General features: G+C 47.6%; 1 protein-coding gene across 3 annotated transcripts in view; it reads left to right on the top strand.

Moving 5' to 3' along the window:
- The window catches only part of NEK8 (NIMA related kinase 8), a 232,474-nt gene that overhangs the window by 102,074 nt on the left and 114,952 nt on the right, over positions 1 to 15,448 (top strand). For all 3 annotated transcript variants that reach the window (XR_015308377.1, XM_086955147.1, XM_086955146.1), the window contains exons 8-11: positions 7,231 to 7,378; positions 13,020 to 13,096; positions 14,306 to 14,423; positions 14,657 to 14,807. Coding sequence is in view for 2 of the 3 variants with exons in the window: in XM_086955147.1 (XP_086811273.1) it covers positions 7,231 to 7,378; positions 13,020 to 13,096; positions 14,306 to 14,423; positions 14,657 to 14,807 (494 nt within the window). In the remaining variant the exon portion in view is untranslated. The remainder of the gene's footprint in view (positions 1 to 7,230; positions 7,379 to 13,019; positions 13,097 to 14,305; positions 14,424 to 14,656; positions 14,808 to 15,448) is intronic.

Genomic DNA, 15,448 nt, shown 5'->3' with positions numbered 1-15,448 from the left:
GAGGAGGCTAATTTCTTTTCAGTTTCTGCATACTCATGAATTTAAACAAATCTGTCTTAAGTTCAAACCCATCATAATGCCTTGTTGGGGCGAATGATAACCCCTATTGTAAGACTGTTAATTCATGCTGTCTGTTAGGTTAGCAACGAAAGTATTGTATACCTCTTGTTTCCTTTCAGCTGGGATTTTGTCTTCACAACCTGCATTTGTCCTTCTTCCTGTATGATTTCTGCCACCTTTTGGTCCTCTTTTCTTTGTCTGAAGATTCCTGCGCTTTCTGTTTTGAGCAGATTTTTCCAGTCTCATCTTTTTCAGCTTCTCTAAAAAAGTGCTTAATCTATTTCCTGTATTCTCATTCTCATCTAAGATGGTCGCCCGAGAATCAATGCTAAAAGTACCAGATGATACCAAGATATCTTGGGATGTTGTTTTATCTGCCATGCTTTTTGTTATTAAATGTAGGTTTATATTTTCTAGAATACGAAAAGGCTCTGCCCAATATGTAATCTCTCTTGTCTCTATGGAACTTAGATTTCTTTCTTCAATTCAATTCAATTCAATTCACAGTTCCTTTATTCGGCATTTCAACAACACCATAAAAGTACATTATTCATACTGTAAAACATTTCATTAATAAAGAAGCAGGAATAGACTAATCAAATATACAATATTCGTCCACCTCCACATTTTCTCCATTCTTAACAGTGTCAAAAATGAAATTCATTTAGTGGACCTTAATCTATCTGAAATCCTCCAGAAGTTTATCACACAGAATAATGTCAGGGGATCTCTAGACTCTTTTAAAAAAAACAAGGGCATCTCTTGCTGATCTTAAATTAGCTTTTTTAAAAAGATGTATTAAAAAACAGCGTTGAGGTGCTTGATAAAATGGGCATAATAATACAAAATGAAGGGTATCCTGTGGAGATCGATGATCGCAGCCACAGGGACCCTTTGACTCAACTGCATTAGTGAATCCCACAGGTTCAGATAAAAGATGATGAAGCATGTTGAGTCTAATACGCGTTAATAAAAACCTATCGCGCGGGTTGTATACAAGGGAGATATAGGGCTCCATCCCACTAGAGGGTTTCACTGTCATATAGACCTGTACAGTGTGCTTACTCCTTTCCCTCATTTCTCGTGACCTGGTTGTAAGTTTGGAGAGCTTCTCATTTACTCTTGCTTGATCTTGTTTTGTAATATGTGGATTTAAGAACAAATTTCCAAATCCGATGCTTTCCAAAGCCTCTTTAACATATTTTAGCCAGGGAATAGACATACCTTTCTCACTCCCCAAACAATCTTAGATAATCAGCCGCGACAGATTGGCATCCCGATTGACCCATAGTTTTAGCCAGGCCATGAGGTCTGTTCCTCACCCTGTCCTCCAGGTACTTACAGCCAAGTTCCTCATCTACTATATATGACGGTACAGATTGGGGTACTTTAAGCAACCTCCTTAAGTATTTGTTTTCCTTGGTCTGTAAGCTGGTTGCATTTGCCATTCCCCATAACTCTGCCCCGTACACAACCTTCGAAACAGTGATTGAGTTGAACATGGTCAGCATTTGTTCGGGAGCCCAGCGGCCCAGTCTGCGCCAAAAATTCATAACCGCTCCTGTGCTCGCTGCCAACTTACTGCCATGTTCTTCGATCAATGGTTTAAAATTCAAATTTCTATCGAATAAAATGCCCAGGTATAAAAAAGTCTGCACTTTTGCCAGACTTGTAGCGCCTATTCTGTAGTTAAAATGTTTGCCTTTATGTTTTGGGCCCAGCTCCATTATATATGATTTTGTCAGGTTGGCAGATAGGTCAAGGCTATACATAAACTCCATGAACCCGTCAATCAGACGTTGCAGTCCTACTGGCGTTCGGGCCAGCAGGACCGCGTTGTCCGCATAAAGCAGAACTGGGACAGATCTACTTCCTATTCTGTGCGTGTCTGCTTTCAGGTTCAATAAAAAACGTTCAAGCCCATTAATGTAAATGGAAAATAGGAAGGGTGCAAGTATGCACCCTTGCCTAACCCCGCTCGTACATTTAAAAGAGTCTGTCTGGTCACCCTCCAGGTTATACCTCACTGTTGCGGAGGTGTTCTGATGAAGGTTCCTCAAAAAAAAATGAGGCCAACATCAACCCCCAGATCCGACAATATAATCCACAGCTTCGATCGATTTACACAATCGAAAGCTGCTGCCAGATCCATGAAGGCTAAGTAAACTTTCTCCTGTCTGGCAACTGTATATTTGGTGACCAGTAAATATTAATTTAAACACTGGTCTGTCGTGGACCTCCCGGCCCGAAAGCCATACTGAACGTCTGTGAGGATACCATTTTCTTCTTCCCAGTCCATTAAGCGGTTCAGGATAGCCCTGCCCATTACTTTAGCTGTTACATCAATTAGAGAGATGGGCCTGTATCATTGGGGGCTGTCTCTGCTACCCTTCTTAAAAATTGGTACTATTGTCGCTGTTGACCATGAGCGGGGTAAACCCGATACTAAGGCCTCATTTATAACTCTTGTGACTACCGGGCCCCATAATTCTATGTTACTTAAGAAAAGATCCGGTGGAATCCCATCAGGACCAGGGGCTTTATTGCGTGTAAGACCCTTTATGCCCCCCTCGATCTCTTTTAGGGTAAATTCAATCCTCTCAGCTACGTTGTCCCTCTGGTCTTCTTGTTCACCTTCCAGCATGATCCCTCTGTTGTATAGAGCACTGAAATGTTCCACCCATTGTGCTGGGAGTACATTTGTGGCAATGCTAGGACTATTCCCATCTTGAAAGCAGCGTTTGTTAATTATTTGCCAAAACCTGGTAAGATTGCGTTTTTCCGCAGCCTCTCGTAAATCTTCCCACGTTTCAGTTTGAAGAGCTAGCTTACGGCACCTAACTACTTGCTTATAATGTGCTCTACAGAGCGTAACCCTGACACCATCTCTCGGTTTCTGTTTGAGGGCAGCTCTAAGCTTTCTCTGGGCCAAAGAGCATCCCCTATCGAACCATCTCTGGTTATGGGCTTCCTTCCCTTTCCCCGTTACATGCATTAAGCAATCTACTAGCCTACCCATCTCCTCAAATGCCTCCACCACCTGTGGCCCTTTAATCTCCGGCTTTAGGCATACCTCCAACTGCTGTTTCCCTTTGGAGACTAGGGACTTATAAAAACTATCCATTTTAGCCCATTTTAATCTTCTGCCTAATACAATCACCTTCAGTCGACTTTGCCCGTCTTTGCCCGTCTTCCCACCCAATTTACTCTCCTAGCAAATAATATCTCTGGACAGACTTAGCTAGGCAATGGCCGATTAACATTTAGCCAAAAAATACACTTATTTTTCAATTCCCTGTAGGTCTCCCTCTTTCCATGTTCTAAGGGTGGCACCCCTGTCAGAACTACCACGTACGGGGCTGAATCCGGGGGAAGATCAATTGTTTGATGCCTCTGCACATCGTGAATTATAGGGGGTTTGTGTGTTGTCTGAGATTTTGTTAAAGGGCTAGTGACCTTCACCGCGTTATCCTTGCTTGCCTGTTCTATATGAGGTACCCCTTCAGAGATTCTCAGGGAGACCGTGGCACTAGAAGCTGATACATTCTCTGCTGCAAGGCTTTGACTACCTTTTGTGGATACATTAGGATTAGTTAGAGCGTTCGAGCTAGTGCCCACAATGCCTTGCCCCCCCCCCCCCCATTTGACTGCCTGCGGGTTGGATCCCTCCCCTGAACCCCCCTGGCCTGTACTGATGCAAGCAAAAGTTCCAAACACACCAGTCTATTTTCAATTCGGTCCAGTCGATCATGTATCGGAAGGGTAAGCTTATGTACAGTACTTTCCAATTTTTTCCAAAAGGCGACAATCCGAAACCCGTGGGGCATCTCCACCCCTGGATCGCAATACGTTTGTCCCTTCCTTTGCCGGTGACAATATGTGTGAAACACTTGTTAACAAATTCTCTTTGGGCGCGACCTCCTTAGTTTTTTTCCCTTTTCCATCTGCCGCTTGTTGTTGTACCCCTGTGCATTTCCTTTTGGATATTGGGCCCTGTGACTGTTGAACCACTCCAACTTTTGCACATCTGGCTGACCTAGTTTTCATATTGGGGGAAGGCCGCTTCTTGGCAAGGTTACTCGAGTTCAGTCCAGCCTCAGGGCTTGCTTCCTGCAGTATAATGATACTTCCTTCCCTCCCCTCAATGGAAGACCCCGTATCATGTAAATCAGTCTCTTGGGGAGTAGGTGATCTTGCCCTTGCCAGACTGCCCAATGAGGACCGCTTATCCAAGAGTGGATCTAACGATAATCTCTTCTCAGTAAGTTCGATATCTTTAGCCAGGGCGGTAGAAACACTTATCAAGAAATTGTCTAGAGTACCCATGAGAGACCCACCAGTACTTCTCCCACAGTTTCCCGCTACAGCTGGGGATGTAGTCATGGTTCACACAATCCTCTTGAATCAGTGGGTATGAGTCCTAACCACACTTTAGATGTTAATTGCCAAACATGCAAGGGACTCACTGACCTTTGGAGCTGTAGGTGTTAAGGGGGTGGCCCGTCCCGTCCTTGGCCGGTCTTGAACGGGCTTAAACGGGTCCGCCCTTGGCCCGGGCTTCGCCCGGCTCGTCCCGCGAAGCGGAGCTCTGCGCTGCTTATGTGCTCCTCCTGGCGCTGGCGCGGTGTCAGTAGAGCACGTTTGCTGCGTCCGATGACTCCTGGCGATGGCGGCGTCTAACCCAAGGAAAGTGGCAACTTCTCCGGTGTCTCCCCCACTCTGCCGGGCTCTGCGCTGCTTATGTGCGCCTCCTGGCGCTGGCTGCGGTGTCAGTAGAGCGCGCCGCAGCTGAGGCAGCCAGGAATTGTAGTCCCGGGGCGGCGGCGCGGTTTGCAGCGTCCAATGACTCCTTGCGATGGCGGCGTCTAACCCAAGGCAAGTGGCAACTTCTCCGGTGTCTCCCCCACTCCGCCGGGCTCTGCGCTGCTTATGTGCGCCTTCTGGCGCTGGCGCGGTGTCAGTAGAGCGCGCCGCAGCTGAGGCAGCCAGGAATTGTAGTCCCGGGGCGGTGACGCGGTTTGCAGCGTCCGATGACTCCTTGCGATGGCGGCGTCTAACCCAAGACAAGTGGCAACTTCTCCGGTGTCTTATTTTGATCTCATTTTTGAATTTGTTTAGCTCTTTTTCTAGAATCACAATATTTTTCATTGTCCCCCTTTTCCAACTTTAGGGTCGCTATTTCTTGTTTGTTTTATTTTATCTCTTGTCTTAGATTATCCATTTAACATTCAACTTGTTTTGTTAAAATTAACTCACAAGATCTTTCCGTCAATTTCTTTTACCACCTGTCACCCTGAATTATATCCAAATCTTCCACAGTAGGGAATATATCTATACGTAAACCCCTAGAAAACCTGTTGACTTCTACGTTTTGTTTTTTAATGTGATGATATCCCACCATTTGTGGGACTCTTTTATTGAACAGCCTCTCCAATTTAATGAACAGATTCCTCAACTCATTAGCTGATGCATTACCTGTGATATTCTTATAACTGATTGTTTTTTGAACAAACTGTCAGTAACCTCCTCCCACTTTTTCATATACTTTGCCATAACAATAACAATCAGAAAATGTGTGTCTCAACCTACAATTCACAGGTATTCTCTAGTCAACTTCAAATCATTGACAGCAATGCCACATCTATGCATACCCTTAACTTCCACTTTGTGTTGAAGATGCATTTAGCCATGTGCTGGCTACTACCCACTATTGTCAGTAACCCATCTGACAGATAAGTTATACATTCAAATTAATTTACTAGTAGGGAGCCAACACATGTTGGCTGTGGCTGTACTGTAAATGATGGATTTGTGTTTTAACAACTGTTGTTTATGTCTATACTCCAGTTTATGGACTGTACAAGCATATATTCTGTGTAAGATACAAGTTGCTTTGTTGAGAATTTTAAAGTTTTTATGAATGTGAAGTTATACAATATTTAGGGTAACAGATATTTTGGACATTTTTTTCAGTAAAGAAAATATTAACAAAATATATGCATACATGCTCATCATTTTTTTTGCACATGTTTAGCATCAGCAAAAAGAATTGACAAAGCCAGTAGGTCACAAAGGCGTGAACTATGGGATTTGCCAATGCTTGTTTTCAGCTGCAGTCTTCTCCAGAAGATCAATTTACCCACATTTTGAGTGCTCGTGCAAATAAAAATTAGTGCTATAGTCAAGGATTGCACAACATCAATCCAAGTGCTCATGACACTAGGCTTGCAAAATAGACTCTTTTTAGGACATGCATCACTTGATGAATTAATACATACAGTAATGACTTATGAATATCCGTAGATTCCAACAGGCAGTATCACTGCATGCTTCATAAGAAGGAGAGAGACTTTTAATAGACACCTGCAAGACACGGACATCATCATAGGACATCTGCAAGCACTATCGCCTATACAAGAAACTGGATCTGTGCAGAATAATCTTTTCCATTCGTAAGAAACCACATGCGATGTTCGTGATGTTGTTTTCTTTCCAAATTCGGTGAATTGATGAAAGATCCAGGGCTGGAGAATACAATGTTACTTCCTTTGAACACTGTTTCATAGAATGATTTCCAATGTCCCCGTCTTTCTTGATAAGGCCTTTGAAGTAGGAAGCAATATATGTTGCACTGTGCTCAAGATTTCAAAAAAGCTAGTATGGTAGACCTTTTGTAGTAAACATGATATTACTGCATTCTTAAACCGATGTCACGGGCCACAATTGTGACTACAACCATGTTTAAAGAGGCCATCCAGTGTAGAGGAAACATTTTTTTTTACCCAGTCCTGTATCAATAACAAGCATCATCAGTAGACCTTTAAGAATGTTGCTCTGTTTAATGACTGCTGCCGGGGTTATGACACTTATTGTGACTTAATTCACTAGAGGGCCCCTTTAATATCTGTTAAACGCAAAGTGATGTTGGATGAATTGATATTGAGTGATATACGTTAAACACATGTGAAAACTATGAAAGATATCAAATAAGGAGTACTAGTGTACCAAGCAAATAACTTCAGTGCAATATTGCTGTATTATTGTAACCTTTTTATCGTCAGACTCTCACAGAGTAAAGGGTGCTCGGGTGTCGACATTCTTTCTTGTACAATATCTTATTTATCTATTACTTTTCTTGTTAAAGCTTTTTACGTGTTTTCTCTAATCTAGGCTCCTCCATTAGGCTCTGGAGGGGCCTCCTTGCCTGGGTCCATGGAGCAGGCACAGCCACAATTCATCTCTCGCTTCCTGGAGGGCCAGTCTGGAGTCACCATCAAGCATGTGTCCTGTGGGGATCTGTTCACTACCTGCCTTACAGGTACAGGCACCTTTTAATGTAGGTGTCAGCTCCCTTTCCTTTTATACACTACAGAGGAATTGTGCTGGAAAAGTCTGCTGTCAGACCAATTGTTTTAATTTCATGTCATCTTTGTGACAGTACTAGGGGGCTAGTGGTTGGTTCTTGCTTAGAACTTTCTGGTGTTCTCCAGGCTGCAGGTTCCAAGGAGTGTCAATGAATTTTGTTTATGGTTGAACATTGGGTACCTCCACTGTAGGACTTGTGTTGCAGACATTGATGTGCATGTTGGGTATCTCTATGTGTCACGAAGAACAGTCATTCACTGGCCAGCCAAGTCTTCATAAGACATGTTCCAGTGGATAGGATAAGTGCATGGCCGAGCAGAAAAGGAAGAAAAGAGATATTGTAAGTGAGAAAAATAAATATATGGAGAAGGCCATACTGCTGTGGCGAGAGCTAGGAAGATGGCAGGAAGTGGGGCATAGGGCAATAAGGGACCAATAGGAATATTTAAAAATCATGAAGTTGTGAAAAGAGTGGAGAATGGAAGGGGTTAGAGGCAAAGGACGTGGACAAAAATGGGAGGAAAAGTCGATTCAGAGATGGGTAAAGTGACCAAGTAAACTGGATGGTGTGGTAGAGTACTGGAGTGCGACCCTTGACCCTTCCAGGTCGGTCGCTCCCCCTCCGCACAGCACTGCCTCCGCCTGTTCTCTCCCTCGCTGCCCCCGTGTCTCTCTGGCCGGTTTTTCCCTCTCCTCCCCTCGCGGCCCCGTGTCTCTTGCCCGTTTTGCCTTCTGTTGCTTAGCTGCCCCTACATTTCTGTGACCTCTTTGCCCTTTCTTGGGACCGTTCTGCCTCTGTGCCACTCGTTTCCCCCCGTTTTTTGTGACCTTTTCTGCCCTTTCTTGGGACCTTTCTGCCTCTGTGCCACTCGTTTCTCCCCGTTTTTTGTGACCTTTTATGCCCTTTCTTGGGACCTTTCTGCCTCTGTGCCACTCGTTTCCCCCTGCATTCTTGTGACCTTTTGCCTTCTGTTTCCTTCGTCGCCCCTCGCCGCTGCGTCCCTTGCGGCCCGCCCCCCTGACTGCCCATTCGCTACCCCACCTCCCGCCTCCCAGCTGCTCCTCGACCCTAACCCTTCCAGGTAGGTCGCTCCCCTTCCGCACAGCACCCCCTGTGCCCGTTCTCTACCTCGCTGCCCCGTGTCTCTTTGCCCGGTTTTCCTTCTGCTCCACTTGCGGCCCCCGTGTCTCTCTGCCCGTTTTGCCTTCTGTTGCTTAGCTGCCCCTACATTTCTTTGACCTTTCTGCCCTTTCTTGGGACCTTTCTGCCTCTGTGCCACTCGTTTCCCCCCGTTTTTTTGTGACCTTTCTGCCCTTTCTTGTGAGCTTTCTGCCTCTGTGCCACTCGTTTCCCCCCCGTTTTTTGGGACCTTTCTGCCCTTTCTTGGGATCTTTCTGCCTCCTGTGCCACTCGTTTCCCCCCGTTTTTTTGTGACATTTCTGCCCTTTCTTGTGAGCTTTCTGCCTCTGTGCCACTCGTTTCCTCCCGTTTTTTGTGCCCGTTCTGCCCTTTCTTGGGACCTTTCTGCCTCCTGTGTCACTCGTTTCCCCGTCTTTTGTGACCTTTCTGCCTTTTCTTGGGACCTTTCTGCCTCTGTGCCACTCGTTTCCCCCGTTTTTGTGACCTTTCTGCCCTTTCTTGTGACCTTTGACCCTGCTCGCAGGCAGGTTGCCCCCACGCCGCTGCTTGTCACCTGACTGCCTGGTTCCTACCTCCCTGCTGCCTGCTTGTTTCCCTCCCCTCTGCCGCGCCAGTTCCCCCTGCCCTCCCACCGCTCCCGATCCGGCTCTTTCCCGCCGCTGCTTCCCTGCGGCCCCGCCCCCCTGCACACGCATTCGCCTCCCCGCTCCCGCCTCCCAGCTGCTCCTCCCTCCCAAGAAGCCGAGAAGCGGCCGCGCCGCTGGCGTGCCGAAGGCGCGCCTAAGGCAAGCCCGTCTGCGCACGTCCGCGCCTGGACCGCACACAGCGCCAGAACCCCTGGACCCTGCGAACACCACGACACCAGAATCCACTACGACGCCAGCACCCTCCACACACTCAATGCGATCCGAAACCACACCTGCTTCCAGGCCGCCCCGAAGCGGACCCACGGACCCTTCTCCTGCCAAACCTGCAGCTTCACCTGCGACAGAACCACCGAACCTCCAAGGACTGGACCCCTCCGCTGCATACTCAACACCCGCTCCGCACGCAAACACGCCGTCGAGCTCTGGGATCTGCTCGACACCTCCGCACCAGACTTGTCCTTCCTTACCGAGACCTGGTGGAACAACTCCTCGGCGCCCGACATCGCCATAGCCATCCCAGACGGCTACAAGATCACCCGCAGGGATCGCACCAACGGAATCAGAGGAGGAATAGCTATCGTCCACAAGTCCACCCTCAAGGTCGCCACCCTCTACACCGCTGAACACTTGCACTTCCGGATCTACACCGACCCCAACACCACCCTCAGAGGAACACTCATCCACAGACCCCCGGGCTCCGTTCAGCGACTCCATTGCCGACCTCGCCAGCACCCATGCACTCGCCTCCACGGACTACATTCTCCTCGAGGACCTGAACGTCAAGCTCGAGAACATCAACAACGCAAACTCCGCCACCCTGATCGACAACCTCACCAACCTCCGCCTCAGACAACTCGTCACCGCACCCACCCACGCCGCCGGCCACATGCTGGATCCCATCTTCTTCACAGGCTCCCACGTCACCTTCGACCACACCACCGAACTCACTGGACCGACCACCGCTGCATCCATTTCACCTTGAAGAAACCAACCACGCACCACCGCAACCAACAGCTGCCTCGCCGCTGCTGGAGCAAAGTCACCAAAGACCAGCTGATCACCTCCCTCGCCAAGAACCCACCCACCGACCCCACCAACCCAGATGCCGTAGCCCGAAACCTCAGACAGTGGATCGACGACTGCACCAACACCCTCGCCCTGCTCAAGAAACCCTCAAACAGCCAAACCAACAAAAGAGCCACCTGGTTCACCGACTAGCTCCGGACCTCTAAATGCACATGCCGCAAACTGGAGAAGACATGGCTCCACGAACGCACACCGGACAACCACGCATCCCACAAGGACGCCATCCACAGACCCCACCACCTCATCAGATTAGCCAAGAGATCCTCCTTTAAAGACCGCTTGGATAACAACTCACACGACAGCAAAGAGCTCTTCAGCATCGTAAAGGAACTCTCCAACCCCAGCGCCAATGCCAACGACATCCCGCCCTCACAAGAACTGTGCGACTCACTAACCGTCTTCTTCCACCGCAAGATCGCTGACATCCACGACAGCTTCAACACCACGACCGCCCGACTACGCCAGATTCCACATCCCCTGTGAACACCGCCTGCGCCAACGGCCTGACCATCTGATCCAACATCAACGACAACGAGACAAGCAAGGTCATGAACTCCATCCACTCAGGATCTCCGTCTGACCCGTGCCTCCACCACGTATTCAACAAAGCAGACGCAGCCATCGCACCCCAACTACGGAAGGTCATCAACATCTCCTTCGAAACAGCGACATTCCCAGAAAGCTGGAAGCACGTCGAAATCAACGCCCTCCTCAAGAAGCCCAAAGCGGGCCCAAAGGACCTCAAAAATGTTCCTGTCAAAGGTCATCGAGAAAATCGTCAACATGTAACTGGCCCGCCACCTGGAAGATAACAACATCTTGGACCTGTCCCAGTCCGGATTAAGACGAAACCACAGCACTGAGGCAGCCCTCATCGCCGCCACAGACGACATCAGGCGCCAACTAGACAACGGCAAAACATCAGCCCTCATCCTCCTGGACCTGTCAGCCGCCTTTGACATGGTCTGCCATCGAACTCTAAAGACACGCCTCCTAGAAGCTGGAATCCAAGAGAAGTTTCTTGACTGGACCACGTCCTTCCTCTCCGGCAGAACCCAGAGCGTCTGCTTCCCACCCTTCCGATCCGAGCCACTGACATCATCTGCGGCATCCCCCAGGGCTCATCCCAACGCTGTTCTATGTCTACATGGCCCCCCTCGCACAAGTGACCCGCCATCACGACCTCAACATCATCTCCTATGCTGACGACACCCAGCTCATCCTCTCCCTCACCAAGGACCCACACACTGCCAAAACCAACATCCATGAGGGAATGAAGGCCGTCGCCGACTGGATGAGGAGCAGCCGTCTGAAGCTGAACTCGGACAAGACGAAGGTCTTCATCCTCGGACCCACCCCCTCAGCCTGGGACGACTCTTGGTGGCCGACCACACTGGGAACAGCACCAACACCCACCGACCATGCAGGCAATCTAGGATTCATCCTCTACTCCTCCTTCTCCATGTCTAAGCAGGTCAACGCCATCTCCTCCTCCTGCTACAACACCCTCCGCATGCTCCGCGGGATCTACAAGTGGATCCCGACCGAAACAAGAAGAACGGTGACACAGGCCCTTGTCAGCAGCAGACTGGACTACGGCAACGCACTCTACGCAAGAATCCCAGCCAAACACCTACGACGACTACAACGCATCCAAAACGCCTCCGTCCGACTGATCGTCCACGTCCCCCGCCACAGCCACATCACCCCCCACCTGAGAGACCTACACTGGCTCCCCGTCGACAAGAGGATCACCTTCAAGATCCTCACCCATGCACACAAAGCACTCCACAACGCCGGACCAGCCTACCTGAACAGCAGACTCAGCTTCCACACCCCCACCTGCCAGCTCCCCTCCGCCAGCCTCGCCCTCGCCTCTGTCCCCCGCATCCAACGAACGAACCCTGGCGGCAGATCCTTCTCCTACCTCGCCGCCAAGACCTGGAACACCCTCCCTACCCACATACGGGAGACCCAAGACCTACTCGCCTTCAGAAGATTTCTCAAGACCTGGCTCTACGAGCAGTAGCAGCACCCCCCTCTCCCCTCAGCGCCTTGGGACCCTCACGGGAGAATAGCGCGCTTTACAAGTACTCTGATTGATTGATTGATTGAATACAGCAAGAGAATAAGGGGTAGGAAGTCGGATAGCAGGAGAGGAAATGTATTGAAAGAAGGGCATTAGGAATAGTGCAAAAGGGGAGAATGGTGCAAAGGAGGATGGGGAACAATAGAGTTCGTTGGTGGTAAAGATGTAGAGCAGAAGAGGAACAAAATGAGACAAACAAAATTAGCAAGGCTGAGAATGTGGGGAAATGTTGAGGAAGGCAATTCGTAGGGTCTTAGAATGGTAGAGAGAAGCCTAGTGTCAAAGGGATAGTGCAGAGGGCAACAGGAAAAAAGAGAGATGGGAAAAAGAAAAAAGAAAAAGAGAGGGGAAAATAAAGTTTACTGGAATGAAAAAGGCATATGAATGAAAGATGATTTTGAGTAAGAGGAAAGGGCTTGAATGGGAAGAATGGAACCAAGGGGAATTGGAGAGGGAAGCAGAGATAAGGGTGTGGGGGAGAAGAGGTATATGGCTATTGAGTAGGGAGCCATGGAGGGAGGAAGTGTGAACATCCTTTTGGAATGGTCTGGGAAAGTATCATGAGCAGAGATTTGTTCCATATAGAACTATTTTCACCAATGTGTAAACCCACTCTCTTGTCTTCCTGCAGATCGGGGAATCATAATGACTTTTGGCAGTGGCAGCAATGGATGTGTTGGGCACGGAAACTTCAACGATGTCTCCCAGGTCTGTAATATCCTTGTGAAAGAGAAGCAATTAAAACAATCATTTATAAATTATGGCCTGATTGTATTATTCACCCTGAAATCCTGAGTGGCCTCCTTTAAGACACTCTAATTACCCTTTCTAAATACATCTACAAATTCCAGTCACCCACCATAAAGTGGGATGTGTGTAGGCAGACATAGACAGTGGACTGTCCTACATTTGTTCAGGCTGTAGTTGGAGAACGCAAACCTGGACCTTGGATAACTTTTTTAAGATAGGTAATGGGTTAGTTAGAGTCTGAAGGGATGGCCCCTCTGCCTGTCAGCACAATGGAAGCACTTTTGACAAAATTCAGAGTCCATCACAATTGTTTTCTTTTCTACAAAACTAACCCTTCCCACCCCCAATGGTTTTGTAGCACATCGAGTTTTCTCAAAGCCTGTTTCATATTCATATGTATGACTTCTCAGGGAGATGGCAGAAAAGAAAAAACTTTGAGCTTGTATTAAAACACTCTGAAGCTGATGACCGACTGAAGAAGTGCTGTCGATGGAGAGTTTTCAATAGTGAAGCTGGGTGAGGCTTTGCAATATCAAACTCAGGTTTCACTGCCTTTGAGCCAGCGAAAGTGCACATTTGGTGAGGTGGGAAAATTCCCAGTTTACAGCTGGAGGGGTCTAAGAAACAGAAGGCTTGGTCACACCATTTGCTTTCAAGGAATTGTTCTCCGCCAGTGTTCACTTCAAGCACTCTGGAATGTTATGTGGCACCTAATGTGGCACCTAACAGACATATCATAGTTTCACACTGGGACGTCTATTCAGTGGGCTCTACATCAAAGATTTTATTAAAAAAACATGGTATTTGCCACTTTTCCTGACATTTTGGCCTGGGATCGACCTAAGCTCAACACCCTATGTCTGCAAATAAAATCAGATCTACAAAACCCTTTAGCACCACGCACTATCAAAGCATCTTCTTTCATTAGTCCAGGGCCTTGTAAGGCCAGTGATGTAGTTGTTCCTAACGCCAGTCACTATAGAGGTTGCTTCTCTAAGTGAAAATGTGTGAGCCACTGTAGCAACACCTGCTTTTTTAATGGAACATGAGTCAGATTCTGTGGTCATCTCTGTAGTGAACAAAAGATGCCCATCCACTCCATGCTTATGATGTCCTTCAGAGAAGAAGACAAAGAAAATTGATTGTCGCATTTCTTATGTCTTACAGCCAAAAATTGTGGAGGCCCTGTTGGGGTATGAGATAGTCCATGTATCCTGTGGAGCGTCCCATGTCCTGGCTGTTACCAATGAGCGAGAAGTGTTTGCCTGGGGCCGTGGAGACAATGGTAGGAGTTGTCACTGTTTAAGCAAGATTTTAAATGATTTTTCTTCCAAAATAATGATGCAGTTGTGTTTATAGTGATGAGTTTACTTCAGAAGGCTGCCTAGCAACAACTCCAGTTTTGTTAAATGCTCTGTTTCAGCACCCCCAGTTGCATGTGCTGATGGTGAAGATTACCACTGATTCACGTGATAATCCATGATGTCAACAGTCATATGTTTGCCTTCCTCTTATCAGGCCGGCTGGGACTAGGGAGTCAAGAGTCCTATAATTTCCCACAGCAGGTGACAGTGCCACCGGATCACGAACCCCAGAAGGTCTTGTGTGCCATTGATAGCTCCATGATCCTCACTGCGAAGAACAAGATGCTGGCCTGTGGGAGCAACAGGTGAGTGTGTGAACCATTTTACTGTATCTGTCTATTATCTGAATGTTCTTGCAGTAATCTTGATCCGGTTGTATTGGTGTCAGGGTAATCCATGTTTAATGTTACACTCTTATAACTTTGCTGTTACTTAAATAAAACAAATTATGTCTCAAATAAAAATAACCAGCATACACTGGCATGTCTGCTAGCCAGAGGCTCGATGTTAGTGCTTTGCAGGACCAGCACTAGGTATTCCTGCCAGTAGTGTGGCAGCCCAACATAGCTAGGACAGCATGGGGACTCTGTGATAGCTTGACAGTAGAGCTGGTTCCAGACTTCATTATTTTATTGCACACTACAGACCAAATGGCTTGGCACTAGTTCTGCATGCGGCTGGTGTAGCCTTCTGGTTGTGACCATTCTCCAAAATGAGCTGACAGTGATCAACTTAATTTAGGGTTCAGTTGTCAGGTGAGAATCAGTGAAGTGATTAAACTGCAAGGGTGTTTTTTATGTTACATGTTCCAGTTTCAAGTAATGGGTGGTTTTCCTATTATCACTCCAGTTTGATAGATTTTTAGGAAAAAGTAAAGTGCCTGTTGCTGTTTACAGTGTGCATCTGATAGAGACTATTTCCACAGAGTCCTTCACATAGAATATCC

This window comes from Lissotriton vulgaris, chromosome 2_1 (assembly GCF_964263255.1).
Source record: "Lissotriton vulgaris chromosome 2_1, aLisVul1.2, whole genome shotgun sequence".
Classification (NCBI taxonomy): domain Eukaryota; kingdom Metazoa; phylum Chordata; class Amphibia; order Caudata; family Salamandridae; genus Lissotriton; species Lissotriton vulgaris.
Note: the sequence above shows the minus strand (reverse complement) of the source record. Positions and strands in the feature narration are given on the sequence as shown.